General features: G+C 37.3%; 1 protein-coding gene and 2 long non-coding RNA genes across 7 annotated transcripts in view; 2 read left to right on the top strand and 1 right to left on the bottom strand.

Annotated features, from left to right (window-relative positions):
* The window catches only part of LOC144091574 (collagen alpha-1(XXI) chain-like), a 35,762-nt gene extending 15,508 nt beyond the window's left edge, over nt 1–20,254 (top strand). The window contains exons 19-31 of the mRNA XM_077624041.1: nt 1,982–2,017; nt 3,117–3,161; nt 3,239–3,283; nt 6,584–6,643; nt 7,943–8,014; nt 8,283–8,318; nt 10,256–10,300; nt 15,104–15,136; nt 15,887–16,042; nt 16,201–16,255; nt 18,222–18,416; nt 19,308–19,385; nt 19,732–20,254. Of these exons, the coding sequence (XP_077480167.1) occupies nt 1,982–2,017; nt 3,117–3,161; nt 3,239–3,283; nt 6,584–6,643; nt 7,943–8,014; nt 8,283–8,318; nt 10,256–10,300; nt 15,104–15,136; nt 15,887–16,042; nt 16,201–16,255; nt 18,222–18,416; nt 19,308–19,385; nt 19,732–19,919 (1,044 nt within the window). The 3' untranslated portion in view covers nt 19,920–20,254. The remainder of the gene's footprint in view (nt 1–1,981; nt 2,018–3,116; nt 3,162–3,238; nt 3,284–6,583; nt 6,644–7,942; nt 8,015–8,282; nt 8,319–10,255; nt 10,301–15,103; nt 15,137–15,886; nt 16,043–16,200; nt 16,256–18,221; nt 18,417–19,307; nt 19,386–19,731) is intronic.
* Nucleotides 20,255–22,855: 2,601 nt separating this feature from the next.
* On the top strand, nt 22,856–25,472 carry LOC144091576 (uncharacterized). 3 transcript variants are annotated; one of them, XR_013305759.1, is made up of 4 exons: nt 22,856–22,917; nt 24,406–24,473; nt 24,552–24,676; nt 25,392–25,472. It is a non-coding gene; the product is annotated as an uncharacterized LOC144091576 (long non-coding RNA). The 3 variants fall into 3 exon arrangements; XR_013305760.1 differs by lacking the exon at nt 25,392–25,472 and adding an exon at nt 24,773–24,935; XR_013305758.1 differs by lacking the exon at nt 25,392–25,472 and having other exon boundaries at nt 24,552–24,935.
* Nucleotides 25,473–25,571: 99 nt separating this feature from the next.
* Nucleotides 25,572–26,996, bottom strand: part of LOC144091430 (uncharacterized) — a 202,581-nt gene continuing 201,156 nt past the window's right edge. Inside the window, exons 24-28 of one of the 3 annotated variants that reach the window (XR_013305700.1) lie at nt 26,457–26,573; nt 26,130–26,207; nt 25,950–26,065; nt 25,769–25,884; nt 25,572–25,706 (exon numbers count right to left, since the gene is read on the bottom strand). This is a non-coding gene — a long non-coding RNA (uncharacterized LOC144091430). Of the gene's footprint in view, nt 25,707–25,768; nt 25,885–25,949; nt 26,066–26,129; nt 26,208–26,344; nt 26,392–26,456; nt 26,574–26,996 lie in introns of those variants that run through there. The other 2 variants (XR_013305701.1, XR_013305702.1) reach the window with 2 other exon arrangements.

Raw genomic sequence — 26,996 nt, 5'->3', positions numbered from 1 at the left:
AATTAAGCAATATACATTTCAACTAATCAACTCTAGGACTTTTCACAAACTTTGGAAATTGATAGAGCAGCTATTTGAGTTGGTGCATAATCACTTTTAGGGCAACTTGATTAATTAATCACACTGATGGCAGGCCTGGGGATGGCTTACAACTATAAAGTCATATGGATGACACACAAGGGGGCTACGCACAACTGCAAACACAAATGAATTTGAGAAAGTCAACATTAGCAGAGGCCCAATATTGCTCAAACAATCAAGAGAGACTACACAAAACACTGAACTGTAGCCCCATGTCGTCTATTGTGGAGCACATAATTAGTGACAATGAAAGAGGCTGATGGTACTCAAGAGGCACGTCCTACAACATGTGCTGACCACGCATATGTGAATCGAAACCAAAGAAAGCTTTAGAGGGGATCTCTTAAACTCAGTACGGATGTAGGACCAAAATTACCGTAAACAGTATAGAGTCCTGCAGTGCCATTATTGATCCTAACGGAACGCTATATGTGCCTTTAAAATAAAAGCAAGGTTAGGAAAAATTGGTTTTTATGGCCGTTCTTTGGTTTAACTGCCCTTTAATAATGTTCTTGTCAGGTCTCAGCAAGGTAGCCTAACATGTGAACTTCTCCAGCTGTAGCAATATACAGAAAGGTACAATATATACATTCATATGCCATTTGTGTTGTTATGGCCTTGCTAACTTTATAATTATGAAGTCTGGAGAACCATGTTATTTGAGGATGCTTCATGGAGTTTTAAGTTCTCCCCTTCTATAGTGTGCCATACATAGACACCTTGGGGCGATTCTAAATCCATAGAGGTGGAAAAATCACACCACACATTTTTTGTTAATGTATAGACAATTTAAGGTGAAATTACATAGTTTGACACTTTACTACAGTGGATTTTTTTTTCTTAGTTTACTTCAGCTTTGTAGTCTAGCTGAGCGACAACCTAATGTTTAAAAACAGTTCAGTAAATGCATCAAATGGTTTCAAATGTTAATTTAGGCGCTAGTATAAATTGGCAAAGAGAGTTTTGTTGAATTGTGAGCGACGTACAAGTAAAAAGTACTACACAAGTGTCATGAGCTTATTTATCCCTCTTTTTTTTAAATTTCCAAACATGATTAATTGACTGTGTAAGCTTTCCATGTGTCCTTCCATATTCCATAACATGGAAGAAAAGCTCATTGAAGGCTTAGTTTTCCATGGATTTTAAATGTGAATGTTTGTTTGGCTGGACGAGCCCCAAGTAACAAATTATTCTTCACTATAAGAAGGGGAAAGTCTCATTTTAAAGTATTATCTAGTCATATATTGGCAATTGTATGTGTTTTTCTAAAATAAAACACCTGTGTCAGAGCTGCACGGTAGAACATTGGAACAATTTCCCTTGCGAGTACTTACATGTTTTTCCTGTTCAACAAACAACATAAAAGTATCAAACGGTTGGAGAGCAAAACTAAGAAGTTCAATCTGCTGGGCTTGTTGCAACTTTAATTACATGCTTTGTTGTGGTAAACCATGTGTTTGGTTTGGTGTTTTACAGGCCACAAGATTCCCTAGAACACGTGTCCAAGCGTGACAACAATATGTATAAATGGTTACCATGATTGAGAAAAGTAGACCATGGGTAGCGTATTTGTCATTACACAATATCAAATGATTTGCAAACAGGATTATTTGTCATTTCATCATCTTGAGGGGAACATAATTCTGTGATCACCTTTTTTCTTTTTTCTTTTGCTTTCAAATGTTTGCTAAGCTGATGGCACGCAACAGGAACTCTACATTTAATTCTAAACTACCCTTTGTTGTCTCTCCTCAGGATGTATTTGATGAGTCCCTTCTAATCTTATCCTCTTTTCAGCGGTGTTGACAGGATTACGTGACAAAATCTAGATAATCATCACACATTATTCAGTAAGCACACCGGATCTTGTAAAGCACTGACACATGTGTCATGTCCTCAGGGAGATCCTGGTACTGTTGGAGCTCAAGGAGTCCCGGTGAGTGGATAACAGTACGTGACAGACATTTCATATGCATTACACTGAGTCTAACTACTCCCTGCTAAATTAAATATATGCAGGAATTCAGTATGCTCCAAACAGGATGACTGCAGAGTGAGCTTCTGAATGATAGATGCGGTAACACATTCTAAAAAAACGATTTACTGGCAAGCTAATGTTTTGTGGGTAAGAGTAGCAAGTCGTTTTTTTATGTGGACTGGGGACATAAAGATTTGACGGAAAGTCTAATTAGGACATCAACATGAGAACTTGGGATGCTGTTTTGCTTTTAAACACCAATAAACTCCTTACAGCCTGCATTCTAACAAACACACGCATGCACGCATACCACATGCTCACTCCAAAAACACACACAAACTGAAATTTGTCACCACAAATAGTAAAAACAGGTTATTTCACTGACATAACTTTTTTCGATATGAATGCAAACATGGATATTAGAATGGATGTGGGATTCTTAAGATGAAATGAAAGAACAACAGTCTTCTATACACCATCATACTGAAGCAAATTGAAATTACATGGACAGAATAACCACAGAGTCTGTGAAATCAATTTCTTTAGTGATACAGTAGCTCCAGATAAGAAATATAGATAGAGTCTTTAAAGGGAGGTTCAAACAAATGCAAGTTTACCTTGAGTTGAATAATATGATTTTTATTTTTTTTATTTTAAGTCAGAACCATTTAAAAGTTTATATCACACCCAAGTACTATAGAAAGCTTAAACCACAAGACAAAATCCCCCTCCACTTGTGTGACTTTTTTCGTTTTCTTTTTTAACCACTTTGATGTTTGAGTTTAAAGAAAGCAGTTTATATTTAGTTTACTTTTCCACCTGATAAAAGGGACATTTTCCCATGCCATCTTTAAATTAGACACTTGGCAACTTTCCTATAGCTACAATCTGAGCTGGTGTCCATCATAAGACCGTTTTAAGTAGAAGTGGGTTGAGGGCATCTACAAAGTACAAATACATGTCTGCAGGTTACCTGATAATATTGTTGTTTTATTAGTTCATACATTATTTAGAACTAAGATTATTATTCTATAACATGTTGCTTTGACATCAACAGGGTGCTCAAGGACCTCCGGGAGATGCAGGACCACGGGGCCCTCAGGTAACGTAAAAAAACGGAATGCCCTTTAACAGAATGAGGATAGTACCTTCAAATAAATGTATGATTATCTTTTGCAGGGAGAAAGGGGTTTGCAAGGACCACCTGGCATTCAAGGACCATCGGTTGGTTTCATTTTATTATAGAATTTTAATATATTACAACATAGTTCGGTTTGTAATCGTGGTCCTGCTGTCATGTTGGTTCGTGCAATGTTTTATGACCAATAACAATACTGACTTGGGACTTACTTACATTACTAAACTCAACTATGTTGTATAATTGTTTCTGTGTCACTAGTGTAAAATTACGATATTAACAATAATAATTTAGAACAACTCCAATACTGTATGATAATAACAGTGTGATGGTGAGTAGCTGGAGAGCTAGATTTCTCTTATCACGGAGTGAATAATTGCGCAGTATGGAGTTAGCTCTGCTGCCCTCTTGTGACATATGTATTTAAATTTACATGGCGTGCGTTTTAGTATGAATGATTGGCTGTCGCCATCTGCTCCTATTTGCTATGAATCAGATGGGATATGCTGTCCTAACTGCAGCATAAAGTTTTAACAGTGCACTGTTTTATTCTCTTGTGCTATATGCTTTGGGTTATAACAAGACAGAGGGCAGACTCCCAAAGTAATTTCCATACCACGTTGTAAAATATTACACAATTATCTTTTAAGGGATTAGGTTTATTAATTAGTTAGTAATAACCTTTTAAGGGGGGTCTGAGGAGGGCAACCAGGAGCAGTGTTTAATTACTGAACCATCAGTGTATTTTTCTGGCACAGTGGGTACTGTCTGTGTAACTTGGCTGCAATTCTCCTGTTAGAAACCCCCTTCATTGTATAGAGAGGTTGATCCAGGACAGGGCTGGCGCGCCACTTCGTTTGTTAATCCTGCTTTTGTCTGCAGTAGAGATGCTGCCGCCGAAAAGGCCACATCATAAAAGAAGGTTGATAGGCACCATGGCATTATAGAAAATCTATCAGTGTGTTCCATCGACTCTCGAAGGCATAGCTATTGTTAGACTTGGTGAATAAGTGGGGAAAAAATCAAGTCACATGTCAAATGCCCAATTCATTGTTAGTCCTGCAACTGCAGATTGAAGAAAGTTGAAGGCATGATTGCACTGCTTTTTATACAATGCAGCATTTCATTTATGACTGTTATAGTTTTGCACCTCAGAGGCAATCATACATTATGTTAATATGTAATTTAAATTTGGTTAATCATAGTCAAAGGGGAAGCACTGTTTAATTGACTTCCTCCATCTAGTGTTCAAGATGGGGAGTAAAAATATGTTGGCTGAAGCAAAATTTCTTGTGCAAGCTGTATCCAATGATATTTTCAGAATTTGCTACGGGAAAGTAAAAAATAGGCAGGAAGCCACAGTTGGCCCGTGGCCTTTGTATGGAAAGATCGTGAGGACTGCTGATGTAGACGGTACTACCATATATAACCAACTATGAGTATCGTGATCGATCTTACATTATGATCCATTCCTCTTGCCAAAGCTGCTGAATACAGGGAAGACGCAGTAACAAACTCAGAGCCTTAACACTTAGTTGCAAATGCATAGGCAATGTGTGTTTGCCTGCACCAGAATGCAAATACAGTGTGTGTGTGGGGCAAAGAGAGTGTGTGCATGGACCTGAGCCATCTCATTTCTTCCCCAGTGCCTCCTGACTAAGCCGTCATGCACTCTGTCACATTGAGCCCAGAGCACAGTGTTTCTTTCATCCAACTCTCTCCTCTCATCCCCTTCCTCACTCATCCCCTAGCATCACTCCCCCTGGCCCTTCCCCGCTTTCTCCTCCAATATCTAGCCTCAAAACAGGGGCTGTCGGCTGAGATCGGCCAAGACGTTCCCAAGGTCTATGTGTTGAACGATATAATTAGTTATTATGCTAATAGCGCTCCCTAGTCAATTGGCTATTATCAGCTTCTTTGAATATTGCCCAGTTTTCACTTAATGTTCTTGTGGAAAAGTAAATATTTTGTGGGATGACATAAATGAGTTAGTAAATTAAATGGTCAGTTCGTTTGGTGATGTGAAAATTGCTACATTTTGGAATTATTCACTTGAATCATGGGGCACAATGTTTAAAATTTGATAAGAGCCAGGGCAGGTACACGAGTGGCATGTTTATGTGAACTAATATTAAAAAACTCAAATTCATTGTCAGTGGGAAAAGTGCTGTTGCAATCTTTTTTGTTGCCAGTGCGACAGTAAATAGTAAGTTTTGTTGTGGCATTTATTGATAGATCCGAAGTACTGATAATTTAATGAGAATCTGTGATGTTTATGATGCTGATACCAATTCTTTGCCTTGATGACCGGTGTTATGCTTTAAATAGTAGTAAAAAAATTGCAATTCCACAATTAGGTCCGCTTTAATTTTATATAAATGTGGCACACGGCCCATAGTTCTCTTAACCATAGTTCTAGGAAGTAATAATACAAAATCTGTAAATTCAAAAGCTTCTTAGCCTGTTGTAAGAAATCAAGAAAGAAGCACACTGCCGTGTTCATCTGCCCGTGACCTTGAAATGTACAGCTCTTTCATTGCATAGAAACAGTGCACCACAGTGATGGGGGGTGCAGTAGAGGAACAGGAGGAGGAACATTCTTGTTTTTTTTCCTCTCCAAGATTGCAGATTTTGTTTGTTTTCGCAAGAATGGTTTTTCGTAAATTGACAATTTAATCAGCCAGCACAAAATAAACGACAGAATTGTGTGACATTTGCTGAATGCTTCGCAACACTTTTAATTAACAGAGTAAACAAGTTTTGAGTGAACTAGCAAGTTTGCAATAGATTTTATGGTCATTTGGAAGGGTTCCAAAAGCTATATTTAAAGCTCTTAATCAAAGAAGAAATGCAATCTCTGTTTAGTTATCATGTTGTTGTACAACCCACTTTTGATTTAGCATCATGCCATACAATTAATTTAAACTTCTGTGCAGCCATTTGTGGAGATTTGGAACATTATTTGGGACAATGATAATGGTGGTTAGCTAAGGTTATTCGGCTTTTCAGATTGAAGACATTTATAAAGTTGCTGTGTCGTTACACAAGAGCTTAATGTTAAATAAATAGCATTTCTGGTTGAATAGAGAAAGCTCTAGCTTTCTGCAATTGCAGTAAAATCAATGCATTCTATTTATATAGTGCTTTGCAGGACCCTCAAAGATGCTTAAATGATATGGTGGGAATTTTATAACTTTTACCCGAAATGAAACTAGTAATTGACTGGTAGTATAATGACAACATGACTTATTTGTTGCTTAGTAACCATTTAATACATGCATACCCCATCTAATACACAATACTCTTGCAGCTATAATGTATGCCTTTTTTTTCCTCGTGTGTTTACACTTTTCCTATGATGAATGCTAATGTGTGTTTTATTCTAGGGGAACTGCGGTGATTCACAGGTTACCAGTAATACCTGTCTTGGTTCAGCAGGGCAGAAGGTGGGTTGAGCAGATTATATCTTCTTTTTCCATTGTTAAGATAAGACCTTCTGTAAAGTTCAGTGGCTACAACAAATAGGTGATAGGTAGTATATTAGATAAGACTAGGGCATATAATTTTAAAAACCTTTCTAGCATTAATGTGTTATATAACCTCAGCAACGCAATTGAAATAAATAAAAAAAATACACAAGAAAAATAAAACACTGCTTTGGGTTGTATTAGAGCAGTCAATATTGTTTGAACATAACTGAAGTCACCGTGATGTTGTAATATTCATCCAATACAAATAAAATCTGCAGATTGTTAGGTTCTTCTTCTTTAATGGAACTAACAATAAAAATCCTGTTTTGTACAAGAGGTTTGGAATGTAATAGGTTTGATACATACTTAATACATCCTTTTAAATACACATTTACAAAGACAGAGACAAAAGTAGAAATAAAATTAAATGTACTGCCAAGCTGCTTAATATCTTAAACAAATGTCTATGCCCATGTTTTCATTTCCTATCATATTTCCCTCAGTATAAAAAATAAATGAGCAATCCCCAAATGAATTGATAAAACCATAACAGTTGCCGTTTATTACCCTGCCTTTGCAGTTTATTGCAGTTTTCATGTCTCGGTTTGTAAAATGGAAGAGCCAAAAAGCACATTTTTTTCCTGATAATTCTTGCTGCTATAAATACTGAGAAGTCTTCTACGTATTGTTCCCATTATGAAATGATCAATTACAAATAAAGAAAACTCAAATATGATAGTTTTTTCCCTCAGTTAAGTTCAACTGGATCGTCAATGCCATATTAGGCGTCTATCCATTCATCCTTTTTACAGGGTGAGCTGGAGGTTATTCTTGCTAACATTGAGGCAGAGGATGGGGTACACCTTTAACTGCGCACCAGCTAATCACAAGGCACATAAGATAAACAGCCACTCTAGGTTAGTCTTCAATTAACCTAACATGCATTTGTTTTTCAATGTGGGAGGAAACCTGAGACCCCGTGGACACCACACACTGCAAGACAGATGTTAGAGCCACATGCTCCCACCATGCTGCCCATATTAATATCTTTTACTCAGGGATGCATGATGCATTATTTTCTCTAAATAGATTAATAATCATTTTCAGTCTTTCATGACATTCAAAATAGGGCTGGTTGTCAATGTAGTATTTGTATAGGTCAACATCAGTGCAATTGGTTTCCTTTCAGTTTGGACATATGGTCAATTTGTTATGAAATTCCAGATTATTTATTTATTTCTAATGCCTTTGTCTGAATCAATTTCACATTTTTAGGGTTCAACGGGGGAGCCAGGTTTTCCAGGCTTACCAGGGGCCCCTGGGCATCCTGGATACAAAGGTCATTGGGTAAGAGTCTTTAGTACTAAACATTAGAAAAATGTTTTTAGCCCAGGTAAATAGTAGGCATTAATTTCAAGCTTTATTGGGCTTCCACATATTTTGTTGTTGTCCAAGTAGTCTACCACCCTTTTAACAGTCATGGCATGAATGTCATTTAACATCACGCATTGGACCAAATGTGTCAGCTATTCATGATTTAGTCTGTTTCATGTGTTGTATGGTTTTTTTTTGTGTTTGTTTTTACAACTCAAATTAACATATATGTTTTCTGTAGGGAGAAGTGGGTGCACGAGGCTCAAAAGGAGATAAGGTAAGAAAAGCTTGTTTTATTATTTCTTCAGCAACCTGCTTTTTGTATGTTATTAATACTAAATATAGATTTTTTTTAAATAGTTTTTGCGTCATCCAGTGTTAAACATTTAAGTATGACGCAATTCAATTCCCAGTACCATCTGTGAAATATACTTTATTAAAATATCATAAGAATGAACAATAATGGCATGTTTTTCAACCACTGTTTCAAGGAAAATAAGCATGCCTGTTGACGAGAGCCGTCTGGCAGAGGGTAGTCTTGAATTTTGCTACTTGGAAAAAAAGAAAATAAATACTGCGAATGCTTCCATGCATTATTTGAAAGCAGATTCTGCAAAATATTTAATGGTTTGAAATAAACACCGACTGTTAAGGAACAATGGTTTTACAAGCAGCAGTCCTCAAACAAGTATTTTATCCAGACCAGATGTAAAAAATTACTTGACATCCTACATTTTGTTGAGAAAGATTTTACAAAATGAACATTTAACTTTGGTCACAAGCAATGGACAACAAGACAGAAACCTTTTCTAATTCAACAAGTGCTTAGAGATCTTTTAAGATGTCATCATTTTTAGGGGGAATAGACTGGCTTACCACACCCAGCCACAGGGAGGCAGTTTAACTCTTTTGACTTTTGAGAAGCTTCCTATAGACAGCATATATGGAGCCTGTATATGAAAACGTCATATTGAACCATGACAACAGGACAGTGATTCAACAATATAATCGGCCTTAAAATGAAATTAAAGACTGATGCATTAGCCCATGAAATGCACATGACAAATATGTATTGCAATTCATTTCTGTCTGTTTGCTGATTTTACCTCCATTAGTTACAGTTTTGTAGAGGAGATGAGCTGAGTATGAACACATTGTACAAGGATTTGATGACTTTTTTTGGCCACCCATACATTATTTCACCTCCATGAAATATCTTAAACAAAAATATCAAAATAAAAGCATGAATTCATGTAAATTACAGTAACCTTGAGGCAAAAAAATGTAACCTTATCACCAAGATGATGTTATTCAGACCAAAACACCCGGGTAACTCAGGAAAAGACATTGATATAAAGTTTCATTCTATTTTGTGAAATGGCTACATTTTATCTTGACCTCGCAGCAGTACTTCAGTTTGCAATCATCGTCATGAAATATAGAGTTTTAAGTCTTCAATGACTGCCACAAGAATTCATCATGTTAGATTTTTGTTATTCTTGTGTTATTGTGGCTTTTCAAAACTGTTCCTTGCAACCCTCTCACTGTAAACGAATGGTTTTCAGTATTATTGTTGGCGTGCACAGTAATTATCGGCTGCCTGAATACCAATGACAGGGTTGCTTCAAACTCATGAAAACTGTTATGACAATCCTATCAAACGTATGCCGTCGATGGTTTAGTTTGAAATGGAATGCTATAGTGGTTTGTGCTGTTTTTCTTGAAAACGTATGAAATACTGCCGCATTCGGGAATGAGCTTTTAGTCAGCTGTGTGAAGACGGTCCCAGTTCGAGTAAATCGAGCAATCAAAATGCGGTAATAAATTCTTTTAGCACTCGCTGCACTCTATATGCACGGATGGCAAAGAGTATGATTGCTCACGGGAGTGCAAGGAAGGGAATAGTCAGTATCAGAGCTTGTGGATGTGTCTTTTGTAAGTCATACATACATAAGATAGAGTCAGGTTTGTTAAAGGTCACAGCTAGCTAGTTTCTATCCACTCTCTCAGTGGGTTTCTCTTATTGGTTGCTGGAGGTAAGCGTGACCTTTTCTCTTTCTCAGTCCCTCTATTCCTGACGCATGCAAGCACACGCACACTTCCATCAATTATTGTGTTCCCTCGAACTCATCCACACACACAAGACACAATATTCACAGGCGGGGTATAAACAAACAGACATAAACTTTACCTAATTGCTACGTCTTTTCGCAGGGGGACCGTGGGAGAGATGGAGAGCCAGGCTTCCCTGCAGTACCTGTAAGTGTGGGCTTCTTTTACTTCCACTGGGTGACAGTAAAGTTTATATTTCTCTAGTTGCAGCAGAGGCACTGACGTTGCAATGTGCATTTGTATGAATCTTAATAAGTTTATGGAGAATATGAGCCAGCACAAGGGCATCGAAATGAGGCAGATCCTCCACAAGAACATTGTCTTGGGCTTCAAGACCTAATTTGGTAGTTACAGCCTTTTTTAATGTGGCTTGGGGCTCATATTTTTGTGCAAAGCCACTCCAAGCTGAAACAGTGCCCGTCCTAAATCTAATTTGTGCAGTCTTTCTTTTGCCCCCACTTTGTCTGAAGAAAATGGTCAATTACAAGATGCCAAAAATGGGGGGGAAAATTGAATATTCAATAAACAAACCAAAGCAGCATCAATATGCCAATTGGAATGGTTGTTGAAGAAACAACATGTTTTCCCAAAGCAAGGCTGAGATGCTCTTGCGCATGACACGGTGCTCCAACTGCTCAAGTGTGACAATACTGGACTTTCTAAAACATGACATAAAAAACAAGTATCATCTTTCGTAAAATGTTGCCGTTGCAGTAAAGTCTGACAAACTAAAGCCCTTCTATCAGATACATTGCTTTATGTTTCAGTACATTAAAGGTTTCATTTAATATATATAGAGTTAGGGTTAGGGTCAGGGTCAGGGTTAGAAAAAGACCATGTATAGTAAGGCTTTTTTTTCTTTCTTAAAAAGGACTAAGTATAGTAAAGATGTTTTCCTTAAAAATGACCATGTATAGTAAGGCTTTTTCCTTAAAAAATGACAAAGTATAGTAAGGCTTTTTTTTCTTAAAAATCGACATAGTATAGTATGGCTTTTTTTCTTACAAGATGACTAAGTATAATAAGGCTTTTTTTCCCTTTAAAAATGACATAGCATAGTAAGGCTTTTTTCTTTAAAAAATGACATAATATAGTAAGACTTTTCTTAAAAAATGACTAAGTAGAGTAAGGATTTTTTAAATTACAAATGACTAAGTGTAGTAAAGCTTTAAAAAAAATGACTAAGTATACTAAGGATTTTGTTCTTAAAAATGACTATACAGTAAGGTTTTTTTATCCTGAAAATGTGACTTTAAAAAAGGACTAAGTATAGTAAGGCTTTTTCTCTTAAAAAATGACGAAGTATATATAATAATGCTTTTGTTCTTAAAAAATGACTAGGTATAGTGAGCCTTTTTTCCCTTTAAAATGACTAGGTACAGTGAGCCTTTTTTCCCTTTAAAATGACTAAGTATCGTCAGGTTTTTTTCTTTAAAAAATGACTAAATATAGTAAGGCTTTTTTTCTTACAAAATGACTAAGTATGATAAGGCTTTTTTCTTTAACAAATGAAAAAGTATAATAAGGCTATTTTTCCCTTTAAAATGACTAAGTATCGTATGACTTTTCTCAAAAAATGACTAAGTATAGTAAGAATTTTCTCAAAAAAAAGACTAAGTAGAGTAAGGATTTTTTTTAATACACAAATGACTGAGTATAGTAAAGCTTTTTTTTTAAATTAACAATGACTAAGTATAGTAAGGATTTTGTTCTTAAAAATGACTATATAGTACGTTTTTTTTTCCTGAAAATGTGACTTTAAAAAAGGACTAAGTATAGTCAGGCTTTTTTTCTTCTAAAAATGACTTAGTATAGTAATAAATAAAATAATAAGAAACGGGAGGGGTATGATTGAGCACCATTATGATTAAAACATATGGGATATAAAAGCATGTTCCAGTTACTCTGGACCCATGTTGCGCATCAAAAGGTTTGTAGGAAACCACACATCAAGAAATTCCTCCTAACAAGCAAGCACCCCATTTGGCATCCTCTGGATTTTCTCATGTATTATAATATCCAAGTCAGCACAGTTCAAGAATAGTTGCCAGGTCATCATTAACCCTTCGATAAAAGATCAGTTAAATTTGATAAAATTAAAATTTACAGGTATAGAATAGATTCCATTGGACTTACACAAATGAGAACAGTAGGGAGGCGGATCACTGCGACCTCAGGCCTTTTTGTTGCCAAAAGTGGAAGGCAGCTGTTAAACTGCTTGCTTCAGTTTTTGAATGTCCTGCTGTTTGTGATTTGAATCATTAAAGGTTGGACCTGATTCACATTGCATCTAACCTACCTATGGGCTGAATATAAAAACAGACAACTATCCCCTCAAAGGAGAAGTTTCTATCTATCACAGGGTGAGGAGAGGGTTTTCCATACATTTATCAGAATTCCTGGCTATGTAACTTTTTTGCACTGTTTGTGCCTGTTTCTTGTCATCCCATGGCCAACTTTGACTCTCTTGCGTCAGCTACTCTTCTTCACTTTTGCCTTCCCGAGTGATGTATCGCCCCCTTCATTAGTCGGCGTGCTTGGAGTCACCAACCGAGGTGGGACAAAAGACAAGCATGACTGAACTGGTCGTGCGTAGTGCGAGGCTCTGCAACAAGGCTCTCTAAGTGGCTGGATGTCAGCAGATAGTCTTGTTGCAATCAGAAAGGCGAACCACATGGCAAGAAAGCAGATTGAACTCATCAAAAATGGCATGGTGTACCACAAGAGGGTTTCTGGCTAAAGAGCAAGTGACAGGTAGCCGCTGCTCAGTTGTGCCAAGAGTTTATAAAGGCCACATTTCTGACAATGGTGATTGAGTCTTGTTCTTGAGAAAAGTTTTCATCAGCAAACCTTTTGCCTGTTACCTCGTCAGTCAGCAGGCAAACCGCCTATTCCCACATTACCTGTGCTGCCTTGACTCTGCTCAATAAAAAGAGCCTTAACTCTGCAGACGATGACACAGGCAATTTTAAAAATTTGCCACCAGTAAGATATGTCCGAGCTCTCTGCACAACTACTTCTTCACGATGTCCATAGTCAGCACCGCATCTGCTCGTGTTCCATTTCCAGTTTCACACCGATTTGTCAAGCGCGCCAACAGCTCGTCGGTGTTGCTATTTCAGCTCGAGTCACCCCAACCACCTGTCCCATCTTTGGTCGCATTAGACATTCTGTCACCATTAACTTCTACCTCCTCAGTATTGTTGGCAGCGGACCTGCGACCTTGGCTAAGTGTGCCAGATCTTTCTATTTTAGCAGCGCAGACCCTACTTTTTGACTTCTTTCTACGTTCCTAAGTCAACATTTCAGTCTATAGTCATTGTCGGATTACCATTACGACAAATACATTGGTGCCATTTTGGGCAGAATTTGGAGATTTTAGGTTGAATTCTTTTTTTGTTACCAGCATTTAATTCAATAGCTGTGTGTTATGTACTTTTAATAGGGAAATAAATGTAGTTTGTAGTACAAGCTGGACAGTGACTAGTTTATGTGGTAATAAAGTGACGTTTTCTCAGTGTTGCCACATTCAAACATATAAATAAGTATTGATGAAAATGCAACTTTAATGAGACTATTACACAAATTGGGGCAGCTGGCAAAGACGTAGGGGTAGGCATGGACAAATGAACACTGAACACAGATGCCAATAGGCCATGTGAATCAGGTCCAACTTGTAATGATTCTAATCGCACAAGTGGGATCTACAAACTGGGGAGGCTCAGTAGACGGTGAGGAAGGATACATCAAGTGGGAGTCATTCACACAGCAGAGCAATATGCACATGATATTTGTTGGCCACTTGTGCGGGAAGCCATTCTGAATTCAGCTGAAAGTACCTGCTGAGGCTGCTGCATTATGACACTAAAATATTTATTGAAGGTCCATAATGTGAAACTATGTTTTGTCATTACCTCATCCTTATATTTGCTTTTGTTATGAGTCAAAATAGAACTGCCCCAGGTAACATTTTCACACATTGAAAAATATAAGTGAGATAATTTGCTTATGCAATGTTGTTTTGCTTATGTAGAAATGTATCGGGGTTTGTTTCCATGGGTCCTTAAGGAGTTCTTTTTTTTATTCAGTAAAACTTTATGTTCTTTGAGCTATTAAAACCCCGTATCAACCATTTCTTTTATTGTACAGTAGGGGAGGCGAGAAGCAAGTGGCTGAAAATTAAATTCAGAGCAACATGGCCAGCAAACAGAACTTGCCTAGTGTTAGCTAGCAAACTGTTGTCACTATATTGGTTCATTAAACATCTAATCTAAAAAAAAGTAATCTCAAAAGACATGTTTAAATACAGCGAAAAGCCCAAGCTTATTTTCTTCCTTCAGCACTTGGATGGATAAAATTGCATGCCAAGGGGCCAGTTTAGAAAAAAAAATGTAATTTGCACGCTCCGATTTGCTACGTAATATTTTCTCTCGCAGTATCACGACTAATCCAAATAATGTTTGCTGCCCATTCTTTGGAATGAAAGGGCTTCAATTGAGGCAAGAATCATTTGTGAAACATGACACTGCCATCAGAAAGGATTCATTTTAAAAAAACGGTACTTTGAGGGGAAATTGAACACTCCTCTACTCTCAGATATATGTTAAAGTGTTTAATTCCGCGAAACAACCTGACAGAACTAGTTTTGCGGGCAGATGCAGTTTCCAAAGGAATAAAAGATTCACAAATGCATTTTTCATTGTTACAGCAAGTACAAAAGGAGGGTTTGAGATAGCATTGGAATAAGCAATCTAAAATGTTGTGTAAGCCAAGGGCTTTGACATGCGGGGTTCGGGGGGGAGCAGCTCAGCATCACCAATGCAGAACTGCGAGCATCATTCCTCTGACGCTGTCTCAGTCTTTGATATGTAAGCACTCATTTCAATATGTTCCGTTCTGACTCTTCTTCTTTTTCATCCCCACCCTATCTGCTCTCTTTTCTTACATCAGGGCCAAGCGGGACCCAGGGGAAGGGAAGGAGAGGTATGTCAAATTAGACTTTGCGGTATTAGATATAATCCATTCTCTCTCATTTTGCCCCACCGCGAAGAGCCCTGACAAGCTTGTGCGCAGCTTCTTTGGAAGACTTACAGAGCCAATACCTTCAGGCCTGGGGAAATCTAACCCCCACGGGCAAAAATATACATCACAAAAGCAATTTTTCCAAAGATGAACACGTTTGAAAGAGCAAACACTTTCTATACTGACTGCGGTTTTAAAAATTTATGGAGCTACTGCGTTCCCGGTTGCGAACGTGCCTTCTCCTTTGTTGATGATGTCTAAAATGCTACACGTCCTATGCGGGCGGGCCATTCTTTTGGATTACCGACAAATAACGTTATTCAAGTTACTTAGATCATGTATTTTTAAGTAGTTGTTTAAACATAGCAATTTGAGTGGAAATTTGGAAATCGCATTATATTAAGCCTCATTCAGTACAATTCCTTTCAAACATCACTTTAAAAGTCAACCTTCATCATTGTTAATTGAGGAACTGCATATATTTAGCCTGATACTAGAGTGCTTCCATCCTACCTTTTAATTGCACTATAAAAGCCCACTTAAAAACAAATTTCGAGGTGGCATAATACTTCGCTTCCTACCTTTTATGTAAGGCATTAGTGATTAGTAGCAACTTTGTAAAGATCAAGAACAGATGCTGTTTTTTAGTGATGCGTGCAGAACGTGTTCTATCGCTACCATGTCACCTTTTCCCCATTTGTTCTCCTTCAGAAAGGGCTGAAAGGGGATGAGGGCCATAAGGGGGCCGGAGGAATGAAAGGGGCTGTGGGCCACAATGGACACACGGGAGCTGCTGGTCCGAGGGGATTTCCTGGCTTAGATGGGTTGCCGGGTCAAGCAGGTCAGCCAGGATTTCCAGGAAAGCCAGTGAGTCAATATAATATTTTCTCTTTTTTCTGAGGGGATCCCTGATAAATTAAAGTCAAATTTGACACCTTTGGGATGTGATGGGACGGGAATGTCATGGTATTTTTAACACCGTCTTGTAAAACTGTAAGTACTAGAAGATTTGCTTTGCTTTTCAGGGCAAGTCTCCATCAGATGAGCACCTTGCAAAGCTCTGCACTGATGTCCTGCGTAGTAAGTATCCAGTTTAATGTTACAGTGCAGTATGAAGGTCAGTGAATGGATAGATGTAAATAAAATAAAAATACATTTTGACATTTGAGTCACAGCTAAATTCAAAACTATAAACTACAGCATTTCATTGTGTCCATTTATGAACACAAAAAAATAACTAATTTCTTGTTCTCATAATGTTGGACTATTATTGCTTGAAGAGTGACATTGATTTTGTGGACATAATATGAATAATGGAGCTAGTGTGCCATGGAAACATATTAATAATATGATTGATTGATGTGCTATGATACCCGTCTCACAGCTAGTTCTTCAAGGGCATATTTGCAATTCGCTGTGAGGAAGCATTTTGAAATTCATTTCGGTGATGGACAAAATGATTGGCGGAATTCCAATCACCTCAAAATCCTTAAACAAGTTTTCTACTAAAAGGGAAAAAACATTTTCAGGAAAATAGATTTTTGTCTTTATTTCCTTTCGTTGCTCATGTAAGAACTTGAAAATGGCATCTGCGCTTTAAGGCATTTATATTTGATTGCACAACTCTAAGCTAATTTTATATAGATATATACAGAGTGTTCCAAAATGTTTGACCCCATTTCGTAGGCCAATGATTTTGACAATTTACGTTGGAATGACCTCAAGTTTTCAAAAATGTTTTGTAGTTGGTGCCTTCTTTGCAAAATTTGTAAAGAAGGCACGCTGGACTGTTTTTGGTGACTGAATCCGAGCATACTGTAACACGCAAAATGCCTTTTTTTTTTAAGTGAATGGCATAAGATAGAAATGCCAAACGTTACACACAAAATTTGTAAACCTTTCTTCACAGGCTGTGAAAATTTGAGGTCATTCCAACGAAAATTATCAAAATTATTGGCCTAGGAAATGGGGTCAAACATTTTGGAACACCTTGTATATTGCAGAACAGACAAAAAATATGATTGAATATCTAAAAGACATGCTTCGGCCTAATAATGGCCTATTTTGTTAAAATTGACTTCTACAGTCAGTTCCCTAAAAGTATTAATCTAATGATGGTTTCATAGACTGTGGACGAGTACAAGCTGAGAGTATAATGAGTGATGTGTTTTGGGCGGTTTGAAAAATAACTATGTCATTATGAACTAGGAGCAGCAAAGCAAGTCTCAGCAGACGCAATTAGCTGTAATGAAAAGAATTGGCGAGACAAAAACGGGGAATGGCGAGGAAACAAGGGTTCGCTAAAGATAGGCAGCTGCGTCATTAATTTCGATCAGTTATCCTAGAAATGTGAGATGGTGAGAAACAGCGTGGAACATTTCTGTTCCATTATTCGAAAACACCTGTTGTTTTGTATACAAGTATAACAGATGCTTACTGCAGTGATGAAGCATATGCAGTGGCATATCATTTTTCATTATAGACTCTAGACGTATTGCATGAAACAGAACTCCCTTGAACTTTGCTTCTTTTGACTTTAAGCTAGTGCCTATTCAAAAGCCAGCACAGAACTAAAATCTCCTAAATCCTGTCATCTAGGCTCCCTTTTACACAACAACATCGACCGACACGAACATTTAAATGCAGATTTTTAAGTGGAAGTCTTGGCAAAATAACACAATTAACGTGTGAAACGACCATCTGTAAAAACAGAGAACATGTTTCATCTCACGTGTCACTATAGCGTGAAGGGTCATTAAGAGAGCCCCAGGAAATGATCTAGTCTTACTTAATTGGTTTGAAAATAATGTATTCACTGCAAATAATTGATCTTTGCGCATCTAAGAACTAAGACCAATTACATTCTCCTCCACTAGAAGGCAGAAGCCCTAGTAATCATGTGTATCCACTAATTGCTAACCATGCAACATTACAGCATTTCATTCCTAAATTGTTAGTTTTAACTTGTGCATTTGTTTGGTGGTCTAGAAATGCAGGTCAAGGAATAAAGAAAATTCAATGCTGAATGTCCGTCTCTACCCTTTAGTTCAACTCCCTGCACTTCTCCAGACCATGGATAGCTCAGCAAGGTGTGAACCCTGCGATATTGTGAAGGGCCCCCCTGGTGAGACGGGTGCCCCGGGACCCAAAGGGTCTATGGGAATAGCTGGTTATCCTGGCAGGACGGGCTCTCCGGGATACCCAGGCACTCCTGGATTGCAAGGTGCTCCGGGCATCAAAGGTAAGCACTGCGAATGGCTTCTTCAGGCACCGTTGTATAGTATTAAGAGATTAATCCTGAATCCAGGTCAATGGAAGTACACAGCTGTGCCTCTGAGTCAGTGTCTAGGTCCACTTGCTAAAAGAAAAAAAAAATACGAGTAAAGCTGTTCACTCTGCAGAACAATAAGTGACAAGACATCTCCATGAAAAGGAGCTCAGGCAAATTTACAACTGCTTTCAGCTACAATTAAAATCAAAAGAATGCCAACAGCTAACAAATTGGATGTGTTGATGCTCAATGCGTCCCGTAAAACAAGCTTATTAAACAAGTGAACACCAGTAAAAGTCAGCAGAGCAAAATAAAATAAATACCGCGTGCCACACCAACTTAATAAGTTGCTTTTGATTTATCACCCGTTCAAGTGGCTAATCAACTGTGGAAGATGTCGAACTATAACGTCTCACTTTTGAATGGGATTCCACATTATTAGTTTAGAGGAGACAGCTATTAAAATGAGTGTTTGTCTTTGTTGACAAGATTAAAAAGAAACTGAGGAGGCTGCACACCATCCTGAAAAAATAACACTAGATGAAAAATAGCTGCAATAATGTTTATACAGAGACAAATGTTGAAATCGAAAGTGCATCAATGTGCAATCGTGTAATATTTTATGACATTTAAATACGATAAAGAATAACTTTCTGAGGTAGTGTCAGTAGATTTGCACGGTTGGCAATAAACAATTTCCCAAACGTTAGTGTTTTAAAAGTGCTATTCTTTATTTTTACAAAATTTTGGAAGTAACATTTCTAGCATTTCTTTACAGGTAATCATAACAGAGTTGCATCATCAGGACTGGGGGAAAAAAACGGTACATTTTAATTGTTGTCATTTTTTTTTTGTTCCCAGGTGAAATAGGGCCAAAAGGGTTCAAGGGGAGCAAAGGTGAGGGTCAACAGGGACGTCCAGGACCCCCGGGACAGATAGGTAAGTAAAAATAACTCAGAATTATTCACCTTTCATTTAAGGGCTTTCTACAATTACAGCATTGTATACAGTTGCAAGTAATTTATCGACTAACCACAGGTTTCCATCATCTAAACTCTTATCAATACAAGAGTGTGCTTATAATGGTAATGCATTAAAGGACATTCTCTTTTCAGCCAATGTGAGAGCTGATGTTTTTTTACTTGCTTACATAACATTGTTTGGTGATGTTATGCATTTATGTTTTTACAGGATGAACTGAACTAGTTTTTCCATTTAGAAAAATCCTGTTTGTTTGGATTTATACTCCTTTTTTCATTTTTTTTCTTTTTTTCTTCAACTTTAGGGGCTCGAGGCCCACGTGGCTTTGATGGAGTTGGACAAGCAGGAAACCAGGGAATTCCTGGGAAACCAGGGGCCCCTGGAGATCCCGGTAAAAGGGGTAATCCAGGGACACCAGGGATATGTGACTTATCCATGTGTTATCAGACCTACAACCTAAGGGAACGTTACAGCAAAGGACCCAATATCTGATGGCAGACACAGAAGCGAGGGACGAAAGTGCCACTGGCCTCAACACCCACATGTATCCAGAGGCGATTTACTGTAGTATCACTGATTCATGTGTGACTTTTGACTCCTGCAGAAGCACGTTGCGCGCGGCACAGCAACACTGGAGGCAGAAATAACCTCATATGTTGAGTCAGACGGAAATTGCTGGAACATGATTCATACTAATTCATGGTCAAAACATCAACTGGGAAACAATTTTGACTTTTCTGTTGGGACAGGTTTATGAGTTGAATGGTTTCAAGTGCCATAAAAAAACAGAGTAGCATCAATATTAAGGAGGTCTATGTATGGTTATACATATATATATATATATATATATATATATATATATATATATATATATATATATATATATATATATATATATATATATATATATATATATATATATATATATATATATGTATGTATGTGTATGTATATATATATATATGTGTATATATATGTATATGTATACATGTATACATATATATACCCTAACCCCTAACCCTCAAACACAAAGCTATGCTAAATCTAATCTGTCACTGTGACAAACAGGCTCCTTCGAATCCTGTTATTTAAGTTTGTATTTATATTGACCTGCTAAGTGATATTGACTGAACTTGCAAGCAATGTGTGTGCATGTGTCGAAGAACTAATTCTCTAATTTACCTCACTTATTCTGTGAGATCTAAACATTCCAAAAGTTGTATCGTATCATAGTGTTAAGACATGCCTGTTACCTGCTGATTTTCTCCCTCTCCCACACCCACTCTCCCTCTCACACTCTCTCGCACTCTCAGCCCCCTGCACTCTCAGCCCCCCCGCACACTTAGCCCCCGCACGCTCAGCCCCCCGCACGCTCAGCCCCCTGCACTCTCAGCCCCCGCACTCTCAGCCCCAAACTCTGACTCTGACTTTGATACTTTCACCCCCCTCTCACTCTCGCCCCCACACTCTCTCTCACTCTCACCCCAACACTCTCACTCTTGCCCCCACACTCACACTCCCGACCCCCACCCCCACTCGCACTCTCACTCCCACCCCCACTCTCACTCCCACCCCACTCTCGTATTTAACTACTGTATTGTTGTCAAACTCTTATATAAAACAGAAAAATTATGCAATAAAATGATGTCGCTCAAAATGTTGGTGTCCAATAAATCAGCCCAACATTAATATAGCCGGACATTCATTGCTATTCTAAAAATACACGTTTGGTTGATTGAAACATCAAAATATTTATTCGGTGGAGATGTGCACACAAAAGGTTTCAATGTCTTTATGGTATGTAAACGGTTCAGGGTAAAAAATGAAAAGACAATTTTGTTTGGGTTCCAAAAACAAGCACATACCTCAAAAGATGCATTCTTCACAGCTTTTTCCTTCATTTTGTGGCCGATTTATCATGGGGTGACTTGAACGCAGTGAGTCAGACTGCTGCTTTGCTTGAGTTCTAAGAGTCAGACAACAAGGACGTGGTCAGACCGTAAGTCAGCTCTACTTAGCATGATATTCATCCAAACAAATTTGGCCCTTTTTTCACAAGAGATCCGATAAAGGTCACTTAGTTTCGAGTGGTGTTTGGTTCTACTCATGCATTTGGGATCTCTTACGACATTCAGATGATAGTAGCTCATTTACATGTACTCAAAGATGTGCAAATATGACTTGTTCCTCAGACATATTTGATCTTGAAGGTGAAGATGGAAAAGAAAACATATGATTATGGCTACGGTGATTGCAGTGATTATCTGGAAACACTTGTCTCACCATGTAGTTGAGACGTTGACATCAAGGTGGTAGCTCAGCCGTCCATCCTTTACTATTTCATGTTTGTCTTCAGTCTCTTTGGCAAGGGGCTCGTTTTGACCATTATTTATCGTTAAATGGAGCCTAAGACAACATGGTAAATTGGGGGGATATAAAAGAAAGGATAGGACCATTGTGTAATGCTACACCACACATTTGAGACGGACTAAAACAGTAATCAGTTTGTATTGTTTTAATTTATCCTAAAAAATGTGTGGGGCAGCCACGTTTCAGCACTCAACTGCTAATCATTCCAAGTACAACGAACATTTGAATTGGTTTTTCACTAATAATAATAAATAGATTTTTTTATTTACTCCATGTTCCGTTGCACGCTTTGATAATTATGCAGTATATATATATATATATATATATATATATATATATATATATATATATATATATATATATATATATATATATACATACATACACACACACACACAAATACAATCGAGTAATCACACAATTTGTCAAATAAAAGCAAGAATTAGTGTGTCGGATAATAAAAATATTTCTCCTGCTTAATGGCTAAACTTTCCACCTTTCAAAGTCACCAGAAGTCCCTCTCCATATCATTCTTCACTCTCTCAGACACAAAGATTTGGAAACGTATGGATTTACTTTGCGCTCATTATACACCATAGGGTATAAAACCTATTGATGCTCAGGAAGCGCCACACAAAAGCCAGTGGTGTGCCGTCAGGGCCTTCAAGGCCTTCTCTGCTGGCCTAAGAAATATCTGAATCACAGACTGATGTTAATTATATTTTGTCCATGAATACTTATTAAATAATTCCAAATTGTCTGTTAGCTTCCTTTCATTGGTTTTCCCCCTGGTTGCACTGCTTCCAGATGTGTGTTTTCATATTGAATTATTTAAACAATCACATTTCAGCCATTATTTGTCTCCAGGGTCAGAAATCTGCCTCAAGATCTTCACAATCAGTTCTGGAGTCTCTGCTGCATTAAACAAGCGTCGATAAGACTGTCGCTTTAACCAATCAGAATTGGTCATTGCTTTCACCTATGATTGGCTTGTGGTAGAGTGGGGTAGCCAAAGTTTACGCCTATTGTAGACGCAGACGAATTAATTAAGCGCATGCGCAGCAACCATTCCCTTTGGGAAGCCTTTCACACGCAGACAGTCGACGACCACGCTAACGAGGTAAGGATTATACTGGCCTAAATGTGTTTTTATCACGCTATCGGGAGATTTTTCATCAATCAATTGAGCCAAAAACGCCAACAAATATCTAAGTTTAATGCCACGTTTAGCACACCGTCGACAATTTAAATTTGCGCTTCTTTTCCTCACCGGCTGTGTGCCGTATGTTACTAGTTAACATTAGCGTTTGCGTCACAATTCGACTTAAAAAGTATGTTGTCCGTTTTCTCTCCATTATTGAGTCGTGTGGCAAGACTTTAAATTTAATCAAACAACGCCGAGTCATCAACCGACAGTTTGCTGGGTAAATGCTCACTCTAGAATGACATCCAGAGGCACGTATGTAATGATAGTTTTCATTCTGAGCGCTAAACACCCGTTGCCGATTTGTAATTGTTCGGTTTTTACAAAAAAAAAACACTTATACAAAACTGTTAAGCCAACTTTCTCATAGCTGTTGACGTCAGTCTGTATATTTAATCGCCGTATACAAAACTATTAAGCCAACTTTCACCTAGCTCACTGGTGTCAAAGCGGCGGCCGGGGGGCCAAATCTGGCCCGCCGCGTCATTTTGTGCGGCCCGAGAAAGTAAATCATGAGTGCTGACTTTCTGTTAGGATCAAATTCAAATGAAGATTATACATGTATATTATATTTCCTCATTTTCCCCTTTTTAAATCAATAATTGTAATTTTTAATCCATTTTTTCCTTTTTGTGTTTTTAGTTCAAAAAGCATTTAGTACAATCTAAAAATAAATATATTTAAAAAATTATGTTTTCCACTCTAATATTGAACATATTCCCAAAAATATTTTGTTTCCTTTTGAAATGAAAAACAAATTGTTATAAGATATTTTCCCTTATGAAGAAAAAAAAAGCTCAAACTTTTTTTAGATCTATAAAAACTGAATATTTAGGGCTTTTGATAGTTTTTTTTAATCCAATTTAAATAGAAAAAAATATCAAAATATTATTTCAAAAATGGGTCCGGCCCACGTGAAATCGAGTTGACGTTATACTTTTTTTAGATCTATAAAAACTGAATATTTAGGGCTTTTGATAGTTTTTTTTAATCCAATTTAAATAGAAAAAAATATCAAAATATTATTTCAAAAATGGTCCGGCCCACGTGAAATCGAGTTGACGTTATTGCGACCCGTGAGCCAACCCGAGTTTGACACCCTTGTCCTAGCTGTTAACGTCAGTCTGTATATTTAATCGCCTTGTCTGGAAAAAGAAAAATAGCACTTGGCACTCGCTATCTAATTTTCATTCTTTATCTTGATCGTTTATTAAATTTCTTGTAAGATTTCTCTATTCCGTAATTGTTTGGCAACCCCCAAACCTTGGTTAAATCAAGTTTTCCCCTGTTTAGCATCAGGATAAAACTACTTCCCCCCAAAAACAACTAAGGCTATCTGTTGAATCTCCAGGCTCTATATATGCTAACTAATGCTTTTTGTGTGTGCAAATTTTCCCTGTTTAGCACCAAGATGCAGCTCTTCTAGCATGCCTAGAGCACTATTGAGGTTATAGAAGAGGAGACTGGGCCAGGTAAAACTACCCCCCCAAAAAAAGTTGAATCTCCATTCTATATATTCTAACTTTTGCTATTTTTTTTGCATGCAACAGGCCTGAGAGATCTTCCTCACATGGTGTCTCTACTTCTGAAAATCCAAATTAAATAAAAGCCTAAATCATCATGTTGATGTTTCACTGGCCATTCATTTCCACAGCTCTTTGACTAAATCTTTAAGGTAAGAAGGATCTCAGTTAGTGTTAGAGCAGGAATTCTAAGTATTTATTCCAAGGTTTTTTCCTTAATTTTATTTTGCAAATGTTTATTCCCCCAGCTTTTTTTCTAATTTTATTTTCTAAGTGTATAAACCCCCAGTTTTTCTCCCTAATTTTATTTTCTAAATGTTTTCCTATTTTTTTTCTAATTTTATTTTCTAAGTGTATATACCCCCATTTTATTTTTCAACTGTATATACCTCCACTTTTTTTTCTAAGTGTTTATTCCCCAATTTTATTTTCTAAGTGTTTATTCCCCCCACTTTTTTTCTAATTGTTTATGCCCCCACTTTTTTTCTAATTTTATTTTCTAAGTGTTTATGCCCCCAGTTTTGTTTTCAAATTTTATTTTCCAAGTGTTTATTCCCCCCATTTTTTTCTAATTTTATTTTCTAAGTGTTTATGCCCCCAGTTTTGTTTTCAAATTTTATTTTCCAAGTGTTTATTCCCCCCATTTTTTTCTAATTTTATTTTCTAAGTGTTTATGCCCCCAGTTTTGTTTTCAAATTTTATTTTTCAAGTCTTTATTCCTCCCATTTTTTTCCTTCTAAGTGTTTATTCCCCCACTTTTTTTCTAATTTTATTTTCTAAGTGTTTATGCCCCATTTTTCATTTTACAAAAATAAATTGTAAGTGTAAAATTGTTGTGAACTTTTAACTAAAATGTCTTGTTTACAGGTGGAAAAAAACTGGCTACACCAATCAACACTTGTATGTTAAAGTTGAAATGTTTCTGTAAATAAATTTTTTAAACTTGTATTGTTCCTTGCATTTTGTTAGATAAAGACAAACACATGCATACATTTGAAAAACTTTTATTTTGAAAGTTTAGAGATAAATTCTGACATAACACCCATATACTTTGCAAGAGCTTTTATTTTGAAGGACTCCACTGATAGGTTCGCGCAGGCCATCCAGCATTTTGAAAAATCAGGGTTGCCTTCATCCATTTTCAAATGGACGAAGACACTCCCCTTGGCACCAGGTGAAATTCTGGAAGAAAAAAAAGGGGTCAATACACAAAGTTAAGTAAAAAACCATTCGCAAGGTCTTACCTTTTATTTTGAAAAACTTTGGAGATAGGTTCTCGCGTAACCACCAGCACCGAGAAATGGGGGGTGCCTCAGACTATCTGTACATAGGCAGGAAACCTTGTCCCCCTTGTGGAATTCTGGAAAACAAAAAAAAAGGGGTCAATACACAAAGTTAAGTAAAAAACCATTCGCAAGGTCTTACCTTTTATTTTGAAAAACTTTGGAGATAGGTTCTCGCGTAACCACCAGCACCGAGAAATGGGGGGTGCCTCAGCCTATCTGTACATAGGCAGGAAACCTTGTCCCCCTTGTGGAATTCTGGAAAACAAAAAAAAGGGGTCAATACACAAAGTTAAGTAAAAAACCATTCGCATGGTCTTACCTTTTATTTTGAAAAACTTTGGAGATAGGCTGATGAACCCCCTCATTTTTCAGTGCTGGGTGTTAGACGAGAACCCATCTCCAAAGTTTTTCAAAATAAAACGTAAGACCTTGCGAATGGTTTTTTACTTAACTTTGTGTATTGACCCCTTTTTTTTGTTTTCCAGAATTCCACAAGGGGGACAAGGTTTCCTGCCTATGTACAGATAGGCTGATGAACCTATCTGTACATAGGCAGGAAACCTTGTCCCCCTTGTGGAATTCTGGAAAACAAAAAAAAAGGGGTCAATACACAAAGTTAAGTAAAAAACCATTCGCAAGGTCTTACCTTTTATTTTGAAAAACTTTGGAGATAGGCTGATGAACCCCCTCATTTTTCGGTGCTGGGTGTTACGTGAGAACCCATCTGTACATAGGCAGGAAACCTTGTCCCCCTTGTGGAACTCTGGAAAACAAAAGGGGTCAAAGCACAATAGATTAAGTTACATAAAAAAGAAATACAGACTAGGGCCTAATTTAACTAAAATACTACATTTAGCTTTTTTTCTATAAAACATCGAAAGGGTACGCAAAATTAGACATACTCCTGATGGTCTGGTTTTCTTTTTGTCTGCTGCAGAGAGAGAAAAAAAATGATCCGAGTCTTTAAAGGCCCTATCCAGTTAATTTTTCATGTTTTTCTCCACAAACAAATAATCAGGATCTTGATGTGGTGGGAAATATAGAAAACACACTGGACAGGGGCCCACAAGGTACAAATTACATGAAATTATTAATAAAATAAATCCTATTTCTGCCTTGAGGTTTTCAGTCAATTATTTCAAATCCATTCATTCTTAAAAAATAAATATCCAAAAAGCTTCCGTTT

Source organism: Stigmatopora argus, chromosome 17, assembly GCF_051989625.1.
Source record: "Stigmatopora argus isolate UIUO_Sarg chromosome 17, RoL_Sarg_1.0, whole genome shotgun sequence".
NCBI lineage: Eukaryota > Metazoa > Chordata > Actinopteri > Syngnathiformes > Syngnathidae > Stigmatopora > Stigmatopora argus.
This window is presented reverse-complemented; position numbering and strand designations above follow the sequence as displayed.